This window comes from Canis lupus, chromosome 12 (assembly GCF_048164855.1).
Source record: "Canis lupus baileyi chromosome 12, mCanLup2.hap1, whole genome shotgun sequence".
In the NCBI taxonomy this organism is placed as follows: Eukaryota; Metazoa; Chordata; class Mammalia; order Carnivora; family Canidae; genus Canis; species Canis lupus.
The window spans coordinates 28,251,564-28,268,750 of NC_132849.1; the positions used below are offsets into that span (position 1 = coordinate 28,251,564).

General features: G+C 35.5%; 1 protein-coding gene across 6 annotated transcripts in view; it reads right to left on the reverse strand.

Moving 5' to 3' along the window:
* Positions 1-1,112: 1,112 nt before the first annotated feature.
* The window catches only part of ZC3H6 (zinc finger CCCH-type containing 6), a 67,486-nt gene continuing 51,411 nt past the window's right edge, over positions 1,113-17,187 (reverse strand). For 5 of the 6 annotated variants that reach the window (XM_072770207.1, XM_072770205.1, XM_072770206.1 and 2 more), the window contains 7 exons: positions 16,686-16,802; positions 15,956-16,069; positions 10,273-10,380; positions 9,599-9,852; positions 7,846-8,336; positions 7,091-7,324; positions 1,113-3,582 (listed from right to left, as the gene is read on the reverse strand). In XM_072770207.1, the coding sequence (XP_072626308.1) occupies positions 2,117-3,582; positions 7,091-7,324; positions 7,846-8,336; positions 9,599-9,852; positions 10,273-10,380; positions 15,956-16,069; positions 16,686-16,802 (2,784 nt within the window). In that variant the 3' untranslated portion in view covers positions 1,113-2,116. Of the gene's footprint in view, positions 3,583-7,090; positions 7,325-7,845; positions 8,337-9,598; positions 9,853-10,272; positions 10,383-15,955; positions 16,070-16,685; positions 16,803-17,187 lie in introns of all 6 variants that reach the window. The other variant, XM_072770204.1, reaches the window with a different exon arrangement.

Genomic DNA, 17,187 nt, shown 5'->3' on the forward strand with positions numbered 1-17,187 from the left:
TGACATAATAGGGACTCAAGAACATTGAGAAAAAAGACATTATACTTTGAATTACTGATTTTTAAACCTTACTTTTTAATTAACCTTAAGTAAGAAGGATCTTCTGTTAAGATTTGGATTCTATTTGGATCTTTAACAAGAAAAATTATCTTTTTCATGTGATATTTAAAATATGAACATCGTTACTTAATTTAATTATAAAATACAAGAGGGAATTAAAGATTTGCTAAAAATTTTAATTTAATTACTAAAATTCAGCAGTTTTACTGATTTTTCCTAATAATTATTAGTAATATGTACGTATATAAGTGTATGTGTGTATACCCACACACACTTTTTTTCTGTCAGTTTTAATCATTTATTGACTTTTCAATTAACTATAAAAGTTCATAGGTACAGTAAATCAGAAAATACTTTCTATAGTGGCTTTAAAATGCATTTTTAACCCAAAAATGTAATCCAGAGCCATTTTAGGCAACAATGTTTAAAGTATAAACAGGAAAAATTCACATCCCCTTCAATAACTGTCCTTCCACTTAGAGCACAATGAACTTCCTGGGTCAGCAGAGTTGCTGTTCACTTAGCTGCAACCCGATTTAAGCATGGAATCAAAGTTAAAAAAAAAAAAAAAAAAGGAATCAAAGAAAAAAAATGAAGAATAAGAAAAAATATGCATTAATATTAAACCATAATATTAGCTAAGTGTTAGGTTCCCACAGAAATATTTTGCCATATATTTTTAAAATCACTTTTCCAGGGTAACTGTTTTCATCCAAGGACTGATTTCCTCCACTTTCATTATTTTTTATAGTGAAATGCTCTGTCTCAAGTTAGTTATGGAGTTGTTACCAGCAAACATGGCCACACAGATCCAGTTCAAGTTATAAGTATCAGTGTAATACTTAGTTTCCATTATAAATAATATATGTATAAAACAAACAGGGCTGCCATTATTTATATACTGCACAAAAGACACAAAAATTAATACAAATTATTTTTCATAAAAATACAATTTCTACTCAATTTAGGAGATTTCCAAACTCTGAGGACATTAAATAAATACTTAAAAAACCAGGCAGTCTCCTTTGTTACAGAATGCCAGTCAGGAGAGATCTGAAAGAGATTCTTTATTGGTAGCCATATACAGTTGATTATACCATCTCTGTGTTTTCTTGCTATTTAAGAAAAAAATATAGAACCTGGACATTAAAACATCATCAATGCAATAATCACTACAGACTGTCACTGGATCTTTTAAAATTTTGTTAAAAATTACCAAAGTCATGATGAATACAATTATTGCAGCTACATCATTTGAAAAAGTAATATAAATTATGCTGCTAAAGACAAAAAACACATTGAAACACATAAACATCACAATGTGACACAGCAAGAACTCATAACTATTTAATATGAAAAATTAAATTTAAAAAATTATGTTAGAGAACTTGAGGAGTTTTTCACTTTAGCAAAAACAATCTATATATCTCCAACTTCTATGATACAGTATAGAATAAAATACTTTTAAAAGATATGACATTCAAATGCTTCATTTACACAAATAATATTGCCAATACTAATAAAAGTGATGCCCTTAAACACAAACTGCTCTGCTAATTGTGATTTTTAAAATGTTTTCTTTACTTCATTTACATTTTAGTTAGCAGTTAGCATTACATATTAATCAGTTCTGTGTTGACAAATAGAGAAGATCCTAGTCAAAATACTGTTGCTCAAAAGTAATGTACATAATATTGCTTGAAACTAACAACCATATAAAAGTGGTAATCATTTATCTAAACATTGATTATGAAAGACAAATGGCATATATTTGGGCAGGGTGTTGAGTTCATGATGGTTTATGATAAAAGTACTTTTACCGAAGCTAACATGATATATAGGTTTCTATGTCAGTTACTACAGTCTCTTAAAGTTATAAAAATATTATATAAAATACCACAGGCTTTAGAGGATATAACTTCATGTGGTTCTGATACTAGCAGCTGAAAAGTATTTATAATTTAAAAATAAATAAACTATAGAGGTAAACCAGTTACAAAACAGCAGAGGACTGCAATAGTCACAGAGTGAAAAGAATTGCTTAATTACACAATAGCTAACAAAATGGTGAAGCAGTTGGATCAAAAGTTTTAAAAACCTCCTTCAGAGATTTGTCATCTGGTTCTCTATTGGGATCACTTTCTAGGGTGGGGCTCATCTGTCCTGGCTGCCGGGACTGCCTTGGATCACTGTACTGGGGTCTAATTAAGCCTGTTAATGCCTGAATAGGAAGACTGTGCACTGCTGGGACCTGAACCACACCAGAACTCCTGAGAATATCTGCCTGTGGGTCAGCCAGCCCATCCACAGTGGCTTCCACATTTGCACTGGTTTTCTGTGGCAGGACTGCTTCTCCAGGAGAAGGGTCATTTTTGTCACTACTTTTTAAACTACTTTTTTTCTGGTTCTCTGCATTTTCTGTTGCTAGCTCTGATGTAGATGATGAACCATGCTCCCTAGGGTCATACAAACTAATGCCACTAAGAACTGAACTTGGAGTTCCCAGGGGAAGGCCAGCTGAAGAGGAGAGTTTAGGGGCATATGGAGGCAAAGCCCCTGGCCCAGAACTGCTAGTCACTGCCCCTGTGGGCTGTGATGAAGCAGGGTTTGACCTGGCTAAATGAGGGGTGCCCTTTAATGTATGTGAGTCCTTCATAACCGCTGGGTGAGACTCTGTACTGTGCAGTCTATGAAGTCTGGGATCAAAATTTTTTTGCAGCCTAGGATCTCCTAATTTACTTCCTGAACTATGTAAGTCTCCAAATTGTTCTAGGTAGCCTTCTCTGTTTGTTGTATTCACTTTGGCTTTGGCTGCTGATTTCGAATCAACGGGCACTGTGTTTTGATGAAGATCACTTTTTGTATTCCATAACCTATTGAGCCTCTGGTCAGCTATAAGAGGGGGCAGAGGTAAATTGATTGAAGATACTGGGTCAGGTTTAGGTAAAGGGACTGGAAGTAAGTCTTCTGGAGCCCACACGATGTGTTTTGCAAAGTTGGGTTTGGTTAGGATAATATCCATTTTAATGTGACTGAACTGCCTTAGCTGTGACCTTGGATCCTGGAGCATTATGCCAGGGGAAGAATCCAAAGGTATTAAGAAAGCTTTCTCTCTCAATTCTCTTTCTGTATCTTCATCATCGTCATCTCCTCTTTTGTGTTTGACAGGGCCAGCATTTGCATGATGTGAATCAAACTTTGTTCCACCAACAGAAGATCCTACATGACTGCTTCCATTCCCTCTTAGTCTCCTGGGATCCCATGCAAGTCTGAGATCCAATGGGGTAGACTCAGAAGATTTTCTCATGTCTTGCCTTGGGATAGTCCTAAGTCTAGGGTCAACAACTTGGTTTCCCTTGCTTTTCTCTTTAGCAAGTCTTGGATCGGTAGGAGTGCTGAGTTCTGTGGAAGGCTGTTGCTGACTCCTTAAAGTTTCTGTTTGTTTCTGTAATGTTTTCAGTATTGACTTCACACTGCTTCCTTCTTCCTCTTCACTACTGGAATACCAGTTAACAGTATCATCTAAATGCAGACAAAAACTTATTGTAAAGAATGAAGCATTTATATTTGACCTTAATTAAGATAATTTTTTAAAACACATACTATTTCTGGAATAAGTATAATATAACTTCAAGAAAATGCATCATAGAAATGCCAGAGTTTCAAACCTGGAACAAAATTAGGTCTGTAATCACAACGATCAATTTAGTCATCATACTCTAAAAGAAAGAGGTGTGATGTTAGAATATGTGTTACTCCTTCCAGTCAGGGAGAAGTCAGGACTGCTCATATGGACTGGCCAAAAGGGAACTCAAGAGTGTGTGTGCTATGACAGAGTTGGAGAAGAAGAAAAAGTACTCTTAGAAAAGAATACTAAAATGTTTTGGGCCTCTCTAATTCAAGTAATACTTAAGCTTCATAGCTCTGGATTTATCACGATAACAAGGGTGAACTATTTTTCAAAAATCTTGAAAGAAAACAAAAACACTAATAGTACTGGTTAAGGAAGCAATGACAACTGAGCGAATGAAGGATGACATAGAGATTTTTCATTTATAGCTTATTATATTTTTAGATGTTTGACATATGTGAATATATTATCTACTTAAATGTTTAAAAGTAAAAATAACAAAACTAATATCCTGAAACTTATATGCCTTAACTCTATGGGAACACTTTGGGCCTTATCCTAAAGTCTTTTTAACCCTAGTATGTTAGACAGTCTGCTAAGAAGCTTAGCTAACAGAGGCGTTCTCTATAGTAGGAAAGAAGGGATTACAAAATGCTGATACAGGAGGTAGTCTTCTTCCTTTCCATTAAAACATACACACATCAATTCTGAATTGGTAACACACATGTACACACATACAGCATATACATAAATATCTTAGAATATCTTGGATATTGTACATATTTTCATTTTACCTTATCTCACTGCTAACAATTTTCTACTACACGGTACTTTGGTGTTACATATTTAAGTTAGAACAGAGTGAGAATACAGGCATTGGTATTTAGGGCGGAATTGTGGTTTATAACCATATAGGTTATATATCACAATGGAAAAAAGTTTTGTTTTATTTTTAAAGGTTTTATTTTTAAGTAATCTCTCCACCCAACATAGGGCTTGAATTCACAACCCCAAGATCAGGAATCTCATGCTCCACTGACTCAGCCAGCAAGGCACCCCAACACAATGGAAAAATGTTTCACTCATATTTCAGTGTCAGAAAAAACTACTTCTAGACACTAGATATCTATTCCTTCTCTCTCTGACCTCAAGAAGACCAAAGCTGAACTACTGATTCACTTTTACCTGTTGCCATTATTTCAAATATTTCTGCATAGCAATTTCACTCCTCAAAGAATTTGTTACATGATCCAAATAGGTAAGATGATTCAAATCTGACCCACATAAGGAAAATGCTATTTTAACTTTCATTATCAATATATTTCATAAGCAATCTTAAATCCTTTTTGGAATGAGAATAAATATAGAACAGAAGGAATGCAAACCAGTAGAGCTAGGCCAATTGAAAAGAGGTATTAGATAAGAAATGACAGTTAACAGCTTTTTATCAAAGGACAGATACAATTTAAAAGGGCACTAAAATTTATAAAAATGAACACAGACACACAAAACCCCTAGCTGTTCACTACTAGGTATCGACCCCAAAGATAAAAATGTAGTGATCTGAAGGGGCACCTCCACCCCAATGTTTATAGCAGCAAGGTCCACAATAGTGAAATATGGAAAGAGCCCAGATGTTTATCAGCAAGTGAATGAATAAAGAAGATGTGGTGTGTGTGTGTGTGTGTATGTAATGGACTATTACTCAGCCGCCAAAAAGAATGAAATCTCACTATTTGCAATGACATGGATAGAACTAGAGGCTATTATGCTAAGTGAAACAAGTTAATCAGAGAAAGACAAATGATTTCACTCATATGTGGAATTTAAGAAACAAAACAGAGGAGTTTAGGGGAAGGGAGGGAAAAATAAAACAAGATGAAATCAGAGAGGGAGACAAATATTAGAGACTCTTAATCATAGGAAACAAACTGAGAGTCACTGGAGGGGAGGGAGGTGGGGGGATGGGGTAACTGGGTGAGAGGCATTAAGGAGGGCATGTGTTGTAATGAGCACTGGAGTATTTTTTTTTAATTTTTATTTATTTATGATAGTCACACACACCGAGAGAGAGAGAGAGAGAGAGAGAGAGAGAGGCAGAGACATAGGCAGAGGGAGAAGCAGGCTCCATGCACCGGGAGCCCGACGTGGGATTCGATCCTGGGTCTCCAGGATTGTGCCCTGGGCCAAAGGCAGGCGCTAAACCACTGCGCCACCCAGGGATCCCGAGCACTGGAGTATTATATACAACTGATGAATCACTAAACTCTACCTCTGAAACTAATAATATACCATATGTTAATTAATTGAATTAAAAAAATTTTTTAAAACCCAGCTGTTCAAGATTTTTTCTGGATACAAAGATAAAGCATTCATAAAACATTATCAATTATATTTCTTTAGTATAAAATTTTATATCCAGAAAAATTACAATTTTCTTGTTTATGAAAATAAACAAGATATATTTTTATAAAATCTTTGTAAGATTTTATAAAAAGATTATCATTAAAATAGTTCTTTTCTTAAAATTAAGCTCTTTAAGGAGCAAATATAAATTATACAGGAAATTATTAGGAATCCCTCATTTCCCTGTGATGTTAAATGAAGAGTTAGTGCTACCTTCTTTGAAAAGGTAACATAATATTTATATAATAGCTTGTAGCTACCTAATGTTATCTGGTTTTACATATTTGCAAATTTTATGCTTAAGAAGTGGGCAAACACACACCTGGCTGGCTTAGTTGGTGGAGCATGAGACTCTTAGTCTCAGGGTTGTGGGTTCGAGTCCCACATTGGCCATGCAATTTACTTAGTAAAAAGAAAAAAAATATATATATATAAAAGAGTGGGCAAACATATCAATTTCATAATTTATCAGAAGAACTGGATGCATTAAGCTTTCTTTCCTTAACTGAATTAACTAACTGCTGTATACTTATCAATATCAAAAACACTAAGGTAAACTTGGTATCTCTACATCTTTTATATTAAAAATAATATTCCTGCATAATATGTAGTAGAACCTTAAGTGTACAGCCTATGCCCATAAAGACTTCTCTAATAACTGAATCATTTTAAACTTGGGGTAGAAGTAAAAATTCCTGAAATGGAAGATATCCAGTTCCTAATCTATTTCTTTCTTCCAGAAGGGCTTCAACCAGGCCTCACACTGTAGCTTCAGATCTACTCACTGCTTCTGGTCAAACTCTCTGCAATTAATTACTAAAGCATTAATAGCACTGGAAACCACAATCAATTTGAAGCAGACAGGAGCTACAAGGTATATTAGAAATAGAACAGATAGTTCAGAGGAACTCATTTTTCAAATTTTAACCTATTCAAGACAAATTCAGGAACTGCATAATCCAAGGTAAAATGCTACCATAACACCTGACATACCTTCTTCCTTGCTTGGTGCCCTGTGAGGCTGGGTGCTGCTTGGTTCATCTTCCTCTTGGTACTTCTGAGTAAGTCTGACAAAAAGAGCTCGATGCACTGCTGGGGGGAGACCTGGTGCAGGCAGGGGGCCATGGCCTGTCATGTTGGTGCTACCGTTAGATCCACTCCCACAGTTAGGGGAGTCTTGAACAATGGGAGGCTGATGCTGGGCAAAGTCAACATGCCACATCCCATCTATACACAGAAAGACAGACACTGATTTAGCACAGAACTCCACTAGAGAGTACTATGGTCAGTTATAAGAAATAGAAGCTCTAATAATTACTACATTTGATTACCAAGTTATTATGTGATTGTAAACTTTTTTTTTAAAGATTTTATTTATTTTAGAAAGAGAGCGAGCGAGCATGGTGGGGGGGGGTAGCCAGAGGGGGAGAGAGAAGGACAAGCAGACTCCATGTTGGGTGTAGAGCTGGATGCAGGGCTCCATCTTATGACCCCGAGATCAGGAACTGAGCTGAAACTCAGATGCTTAACCAACTGAGACACCCAGGCACCCCGACTGTAAATATTTTTTTAAAGCTGTCTAAAGTTCTGGTGTAACAAATGCTGGTTAAATGTAAAATATATTTTATGGTTTCAATTTCATTAAATTTTACTTAGCTTTATTAAAAACATACATTATGTTTTTAATGAAAAATAGAGAACTCCAAAGATTTTAAATTAAAAATGAGTTATTGAAAAGGTACACTTACCATCAGAGTTATTGGGAGGCTGAAAATTATGTACAGCATGCTGTGAATAGTAATTATCATAAAATTCAGCTGGGTTTTGTAGGGATTCATAATTGGTGCTGAGCTGCATTTCACCAGTACTTTGCAGGTACGATGAACCTGGAGAACAGTGATTCTCTCTAGCTACTTTCATCATGTGTTCTGGAAAGCAATGGTAAGTACCACTCATACTTGGTGGTGTCAAAGGTGTATCTGGTTGAACAAGTGCTCCAGTTTGACCGTGAGGACCTAAAATTCCAGGTGGAGCAGGCGGCAAAGGTGGGCTGTGTGGCACTGCTACACATGGATGATGTCCGGGAGAGCCTGGGTGCATCACAGGACTATTGTGTCCCTGAGACATATTAGGTCCAGGACCTGGACTTGATCCAGAACTATAGATATGTTGAGGATGTGGGCTGCTTTCCTGAAATTGTGGTCCTGGTGGTGAGGCACTGTTATAAAATGCTGGTGGCCTATAGGCAGAAAGAATAATATTTCTTAGTTCAAAGAAAAGAGGCAAACAAGAATGATCTATTTTTAAATATGTATTGGTTGTGTTTTCTGTATTAGAATGTGTTTTTAAGAAGCAATTTTTTCCACATTATCTCTAAATGAAAACACCAATATATGCATCTTGCCTTCATTTTAGCCTAGTCTCAATTGACGCTCACTATCAGCTGTTCTAAAGCTTACAGATACTTTGAAAAATACAGAAAAGTACAAAGATAAATAAGAATCACTTTTAATCCCACCACCCAAAAATAAATTTTTTGATTAGTTCTCTCCTAGACTTTTTCTAGGTATACACAGACCTTTCTTTTAATATAACAACATTAGAATTATACTATATAAACATACAACTTTTCAATTTCTAATTGAGTACTGCTGGCATATAAAAATAACTTTAGGTTTTGATTGTTGTTCTTTCTGGACATCTTACTAATTTAATTACTATTTCTAATAGTTTTGTCAGTTGATTCCTTTGGGTTTACTGAGGCAATCTGCCCAAATAATAAGCTGCCTCTCCATTTCTAATCTTTATATCTTTCTCTTTTTGCATTGGCTAAGGTCTGATCTACAGTATTAGCCAAACAGGGGACGTGCCTGTCTTCTTGACCTTAACAGAAATAATTTTAATGGTTCACATTAACTGTGACGTTTCCTGTAGATCTGCTGTTCCTCACTTGCTGGGATCTCATTACTTCCCTGAGTGTTCAGGGTTAAAATAATTGACAGTGGGAATTAAGGCCCAGGTGCACAGACCCTGGGTTATGGGCAGCAGGACTAGAATGGTTAGTTTGAAAATGCAAATCTGGATCGATCCAGCTTATCCAAAGGCTTTCCTCTAATAGCCCAAGGAAATATTTCTCTAAAAGAACCAAATATTCTGGAGACATGCTAATGCCACTATCTGAAGATGTTATCAATGTCAATGTAGCTTCATAACAAACAATTTGGGAGAAATACCAACTCCATCCCCTAGCAGTGTCCTTCAGGATTATTACGTGGAAGAGGTTTCTGAAGCTGTTAAGGATTCCATAGAGAAAAGCACTGATGGCAAGGAGCAGAGACAAAGAGGAAGCAGGAAGAGCAATCAGGGTAAATGCCAGGTATCTGCTATCTCTACCTAAGTTTAATTATGTGATTAATATGGAATACAAGTTAGTTTCTTAATAAGAATTAATATGAACTTTTAGGGGAAAAAATGATGCTATCTTTGAAAATTGTAACTTACTTCTTCCCAATCTTATGTGCTAAATCCACAGTAGGTTTTACAACTATTTCAAAAAGAGATGGGATTTTCTTAAAATCATCAGAGAGATCTGTCTGAAAATCGTCTTCAGGATCAGAAAAGGGAAAATGCTCTGGTGGGGTTGGCAGAAGACCAACTCCTGGAGGTGGTTTGGGAAGAGGAGTTATGCCCCGTTTTCTAAGTTCTTCTAATTCTCGTTCATCTTCATTTATGGCTTCTTCTTCAGTGTTCAACACCTAAAAATAATCGGCAAAGATTACTATTCCAAAACAAGCTTTCTTCCTTACATTTAAAAACTGTGAAGACTTCAATAAACTAGTTTTGTTATTAGAAAAGTGTCATTTTAAAGTTAAAATGGATCAGAGAGAGCTAACTCATTTTAGACAGAGAATGAGGTTCAAAGTGGTAAAGATATTTCTCAAAGTACATTAGCTTTTTAATGGCAGAACAAGGATAAGAATAAAAGATTAATTCTTATTCCAATATTTCTGCTTTTCTAACATGCTACATTAACAGACTAAAACATAAAACAACAAATCCTTGATTTCTCAAGAGATTTCATGTTTTTATGAAATATGATTTGTAAAACATGATTCAAGTCATATGAATCTGCAGTGGGACCTAACAAATAATTGATGTACAAAAATATTACTCACTTTGTCCAAAAGTTTCTTTGTTTCTTTAGTCAGATCATCATGTGAAAATTTACAGTTGTCTCCTTGGTAACATTTTGCTCCACTATGATAGAACTTACACGGAAATTCATGTAAATAAAAATATTAAGGAACAGACGAAATGAAATAAAATTCTAGTATTTTTAAACTCCAAAACATAACTGTGCTGAGTCAATAAGACTGTATTACTATATATTGTACTGAATATATTTTTTAAGATTTTTATTTTATTTATTTGACAGAGAGCACTAGTGGGGGTTAACAGCAGAGGGTGAGGAAGAAACAAGCCTGATGCGGAGCTCAAATCTGGGACTCTGGGATCATGGTCTGAGCCAAAGGAAGTGCTTAACTGACTGAGCCACCCAGGTGCTCCTGTACTGAATTTTTTACAATCATGTCAGATTAATTTCATTTTTAAGATTAAATATTTTAATTATGCAGCAAAATATTCAAAAATTTAATATTACTATATAAAGCTAGAAAACATTTTATTTTTTTTTTAAGATTTTATTTATTTATTCATGAGAGACACAGAGAGAGAGAGAGAGAGAGAGAGAGGCAGAGACACAGACAGAGGAGAAGCAGGCTTCATGTAGGAAGCCTGATGTGGGACTCGATCCCAGGACTCCAGGATCACGCCCTGGGCCGAAGGCAGGCGCCAAACCACTGAGCCACCCAGGGATCCCCTCTAGAAAACATTTTAAAGAAAAAAATATTTATAATTGTTATAGCAAATACTATAGTATCTTAATTATGTAAGTCCTGTTATTTTCCACAATAAAAACTGTATACAAAGCAAATAAATTTTGCAACAAGAGGGGCAGCCCAGGTGGCTCAGAGGTTTAGTGCCGCCTTCAGCCCAGGCTTGATCCTGGAGACCCAGGAGACCCAGGATCAAGTCCCGCTTTGGACTCCCTGCATGGACCCTGCTTCTGTCTCTGCCTCTCTCTCTCTCTCTCTCTCTGTGTCTCTCATGAATAAATAAATAAAATCTTAAGAAAAAAAATTGTAGCAAGAGCTTATACCTATGAAGGAAACAAAAGGGCTCAATACGTCATGTTAAAGTCAAATATCCCAACATGGAAACTATAAGCTAATCTACCTCATGATTTTGGAAACACACTTTAAACTTCTCAAGAAAATATTAAATGCAGGAGTTTATTGAAAAATATGCCGTTTTCAGGTGGTTTATGTTCAGGGAATTCCTGAGAGGCTTTAGGAAATTTATCACTGTAATCAGTACATTGACAAGACCATGAGAGAAAAATTGTATGACCATAGCAGATGTAAAAGGCAACTGATAAAATTCAAAAATCCTTCTTTGATTAAAACAAAATAAAATAAAAAACTCTTACTAAAATAAAGAACAGTTACTTAACTTGATTTAAAACAAAAATCTATCTTAAAACTATAGTCACAAGAGGCACCTGGTTGGCTCAGTCCATGGAGTATAGGACTCCTGATCTCAAGGTTCTATTTTTGAGCTCCACGTTGGATGTAGAGATTATTTAAAAATAAAATCATAAAAAGAAAAAAAAACTACAGTCACAAGCCAAAGCAAAAGGGTGCTATCATTAAAACATGTATTATGTCTATCATAATCACTATTATTTAACATTGTTTTAGAAGTGTAGCCAATACAATGAAAATTAATTAGTACAAATATGATAAGAATTATTATTATTTACAGATGGCAGGACTATGAGGAAATCATAATAGGCTGAAAGCTTTTAGTTCAATAAGGTATTTGGTTTCTAAAAGGCCAAATCTTTTTTTTTTAATTTTATTCATGAGAGACACAGAGAGAGAGAGAGGCAGAGACACAGGCAGAGGGAGAAGCAGGCTCCACACAGGGAGCCCGATGCAGAACTCGATCCCAGGACTCCAGGATCACGCCCTGGGCTGAAGGCAGGTGTTAAACCGCTGAGCCACCCACGGATCCCCTAAAAGGCCAAATCTTAAAAAAAAAGGATTTATTTTTCTTGAATAAAGAAGAATTACTTGCCCATATCAAACATACTAAACGGGAACAAACAGCACAATGTGCAATTTAAGCAGCAGGGGGTCTGCTTAAATATTTTTCTCTCTCTTCTTCTGCCCCATCCCCTACTTGCGTGCATGCTCTCTCAAATAAATAAATACATCTTTAAAAACTACAACCTTCATACCTATAGCTAGATTACGTTTTTGTAGAATATTATGTGTAAAAATATATACATATATATATTCAGCCACACATACATATCTTATGCATGGAAAAAAATCTTAAAGACTTTACACCATATTGTTAGCATGGTTATCCCTGAAGAGTGAGATCACTTAGGATTAAAAAAAAAAGTCTATTTGAAAATTATCAAACATATTCCAAAGTAGAGAGAATAAAAAAATGAGCTCCCTCCTGATTGCCATGTAGGTTCAACAATTTTCATCATTTGGAATTCTGTAAGATCTCTCTCACTCTTATACTCTCTTCACAACTCTTTCCCCAAACACTGGAGTATGTAAAACATACCATACTCCAAGTACATTTCATCTGAAAATATTTCTAAATTTATTTCAAACAAATAAGGAGTATTTTTCTTAATCACTACCTTACCATCAACCTGGAAAAATTAATGCATTAACTTCACCTAATACCCCACCAATATGCAAATTTTCCAGATTATTTCCAAAAAATGTATTTTTTTTTAAGATTTTATTTATTTATTTATTCATGAGAGACACAGACAGAGAGGCAGAGACACAGGCAGAGGGAGAAGCAGGCTCCATGCAGGGAGCCTGACCAATGTGGGACTTGATCCTGGGACTCCAGGATCAGGCCCTGGGCTGAAGGCGGCACCAAACCACTGAGCCACCCGGGCTGCCCCCAAAATTTATTTTTATAGTTGGTTTATTCACATGAGGATCCAAACATGATCTACAAATTCGATCCAGTTAATATATCTCCCACATTTCCTTTATTGATATCTAGAAGTCTGATTTTTATACGATTTGTTAATTTTAATATTTGTCATACATAAATGGTGTTTAAATACTCCCTACTGGGATCCCTGGGTGGCTCAGTGGTTGAGCATCTGCCTTTGGCTCAGGGCGTGATCCTGGAGTCCCAGGATTGAGTCCCACATCAGACTCCCTGCACGAAGCCTGCTTCTTCTCCCTCTACTTATATTTCTGCCTTTCTGTGTCTCTTGTGAATAAATAAATAAAATCTTTAAAAAATACTCCTTATTGCAACATATTAGGAAGCATTTAGTGTATAGTGGGTTTTTTAGTGATATATTTTTTAAAAGATCTTATTTATTTATTCATGAGAGGCAGAGACATAGACAGAGGGAGAAGCAGGCTCCTTTCCTCACAGGGAGCCTGATGCGGGACTTGATCCTGGAACCCCGGGATCACACCCTGAGCCAAAGACCGATGCTCAACTGCTGAGCCACTCAGGCATCCTGATTTTTTAGTGATATTAAGACTAAGCAATTGGCCCTGATGTTGTCAGCCCAATCTATCAATCATAAAGTTGCTCGCCAACATGTCAGATAACGAGTTGAGTAGCCATCAATAATCACTGCCTGGATCCAATCGGAATTTGCAAAATGGTAGGACTGCTGAGTCAAAGGGTGAATTCATGTGGAATTTTGCAGACACTGCCAAGCTCCCATTTATAAGGGTGAACAATTTTGCATTCCCACCACATGCTGAGTGTTATCTGAGTGTTATCTTATTTTTTCACAGCCTTGCTAACAAACCTTGCTATCACTTTTTGTTTTCATTTTTGCAAATCTGATAGCTGCAAATGATACCTCGACATACATTATATTGCATTCTTCTTATTATGAACAGGATTAAGCATCTCTTTATACGTTTTGGGAACATTTGCATTTCTCTTCCTGTGAATTATCTGCATCTTGTCCATTTTTCTTCTCAATATTTAGAAATTTATACATTAAAGCTGTTACCTCTCTGTAAGTGATAAAAGTTGCAAATAATTTTTCTCATTACTTATCTTTTTTTTTCTATTACTTATCTTTAACTTTACGTATGTCGTATTTTTCTCATGCAAGTTTCCGATCTTTTCCTTTATTGTTTCTAGATTTTTTTAAAAATATTTCATTTATTTATTCGTGAGAGACACAGAGAAAGAGGCACAGACATAAGCAGAGGGAGAAGCAGGTTCCCCACAGGGAGCCCAATGCGAGACTCAGTCCCAGGATCCCGGGACCACGACCTGAGCCAAAGGCAAATACTCAACCACTGAACCACCCAGATACCCTGCTTCTGGATTTTTTAAGTTAGACTTGGGAAGGTTTTCTGTTCTTCTGAATTATGAAGGAATCCATTCATGCAATCCTCTGATTTGTATGGTTTCATTTTTTATATTTAGATCTATGATAAAAAAGGATTTTTCACTTACTCTTTTTACATTATTGTTAGAACTGGACAAGACTACTTTAAAATTTAGGTGGAAGAGAAACATGAGGATCTATGAAATATCAGTGTTGGCAAGGCAGAAATAATCACAGTAAAGCAACGCAGACATAAAGGCAAATAGATCCATGGGGCCCAAAAGAAAGTCCAAAACAAAAACATACATATAAACACTTCATCTATGATGAAGATGGAGTTTCAAATCCATGAGGAAAGGCTCCATTAGTCATAAATGGTACTGAGTAAGCAGCAACATAATGGGGGGGGCAGTTAACATGGAAAGATGCATGATTTTATATATAGATATAGATATAAAATTATATATAATGAAAAATCATTTTGGGTAGAGACAGGAGTTATAACTTAAAGGTATAGATTCCTATAGAGTAAAGTAGGGAAGAAGGACGCCTGGGTGGCTCAGTGGTTGAGCATCTGCCTTTGGCTCAGGTAGTGATCCTGGGGTCCTGGGATGGAGTCCCACATCGGGCTTCCCGTGGGGAGCCTGCTTCTCCCTCTGCCTGTAACTCTGCTTCTCTTTGTGTGGCTCTCATAATAAATAAATAAGATCTTTAAAAAAAAAAAAAAAGAAAAGTAGGGAAGAATATACTATGCTTGTCACTGGGTGGTAAGGTTTGATGAGACTGGTTTTATAATTTTCAACAATGATAATTTATTACTTATGTTCATAAGTAAAACAATTAAGTCACAGAATAAATATTTTGCCAACTATATTTTCAGGAAGACAGTTGCTTGAAATACTTATAATCTGAGTATATTAAATATAAACTACCTTTATTTCATAGATTTTGTTTTCCAAAGGAAAGTTTATTTTATTTCCGTAAAGAATAAAACTCAGTTTGCCCTTTTGAAGCACAAAGGCTAACTATACTTGGTTTATGTAACATGCTATTTTAATTTAAAACCAAAGTAGATTTTCTAGGTTGCACTTAGGATTTTTTTAAAACCTCAGTAATGTTTTATAACTTCAATATTTTCATTAACATATTTTTTAAGGCTATGTATTTTTTTTAAGATTTATTTATTTATGATAGACATAGAGAGAGAGAGAGAGGCAGAGACCCAGAAGGCAGGAGAAGCAGGCTCCATGCTGGGAGCCCGACGTGGGACTCGATCCCGGGACTCGATCCCGGGACTCCAGGATCACGCCCTGGGCCAAAAGCAGGCGCTAAACCGCTGAGCCACCCAGGGATCCCCTGTTAACATATTTTTAACAAAGGATATTATGCATATAAATGCAGTTCTCTCCTTTGGTACAATATCCTTGTAAATAAAATTTGCAGATCTCTTTTCTCTTCTCCAACTCTGCATCATGATCAAATTTACACTGATCTCCCTGTCACAAAAAAGAAAGAAAGATGAAAAAAAAAACAATTAAATTTTCTCTTTGGTGTTTCATGGAGAACTATGGCCATATCTTCAGTCTACAAATAAAAATAATGATCTAATAAACATTCAAACAATCCCTGGGAATTCTTGCCCAAGACAGTGGATGTGGCTATGTGTAGAGGCAACATAGTTAAGCATGACCTCAGAGGTGACTGTCTAGGTTCTGCCAGCACTCACTATTTCTAGCTGAGCTACTGTGGGCACTTATTTAACCTCTTGGTTTGGCCATGTTTAAAATGGGGATTATAACAGTTACTACTTCATAGGTTGCTATAAAGATTAAAACACTTAATATTAGTTATCTACTTTGAACAGTACTTGCTACACAGTCGTATTATGTGTTTGTTAAATAAAATCTGAGATCAACAAATTATATTACTGTCCCAGAATATAATTAAATGAGCTCTGATGTGCAGCATTTTCCATAGATCACTTTGAAAAACCAGCTTTATTATTACAACTATACAAGAAATGAAAAAAACTAACCACCCCCCCAAAAAGAGTTTACATTTTAAAGATTATTTCAGAAATTAAAATGATTTATGATACTCATAAAAACTTACCTTAATACATCTTCCTTCCAAAAAGTATTTACAGATTTGTTTTCCTTTGTGTTCCACTGTGTGCTGATTAATGAATTCCTGAGTCATAACCTTCCATTTTTTTCCTGGTTTACTATACTGTAAGGAAGAAAAATTCATTTGAATACAACATTTGAAATATTAAATAGGTACTAAAATGGATAGTCAAATGCATTGGGAAAACAATACAAATTACTATGTAAAAACAAAAAAACAAAAACAACAAAAAAAAATTACTATGTAAAGTGGTCAGGAGTAGGCATTCAGATGCTGGGGTATGCTTCTAATACACTGCTTATTGCTACTAATGGTTGCAAAGAACCCTGTTTCTATTTTAATGAAGATATACAACTATGTTTTAAAAATAAAATTATGAAAAGCTTGAAAATTAATAATACTCTGTTGGCAAAGGTATGTTAAATGTGCATTCTTGTGTATTGTTGATAGCAATGTTATAGAAGATTTATAATATCCATATTGTTTG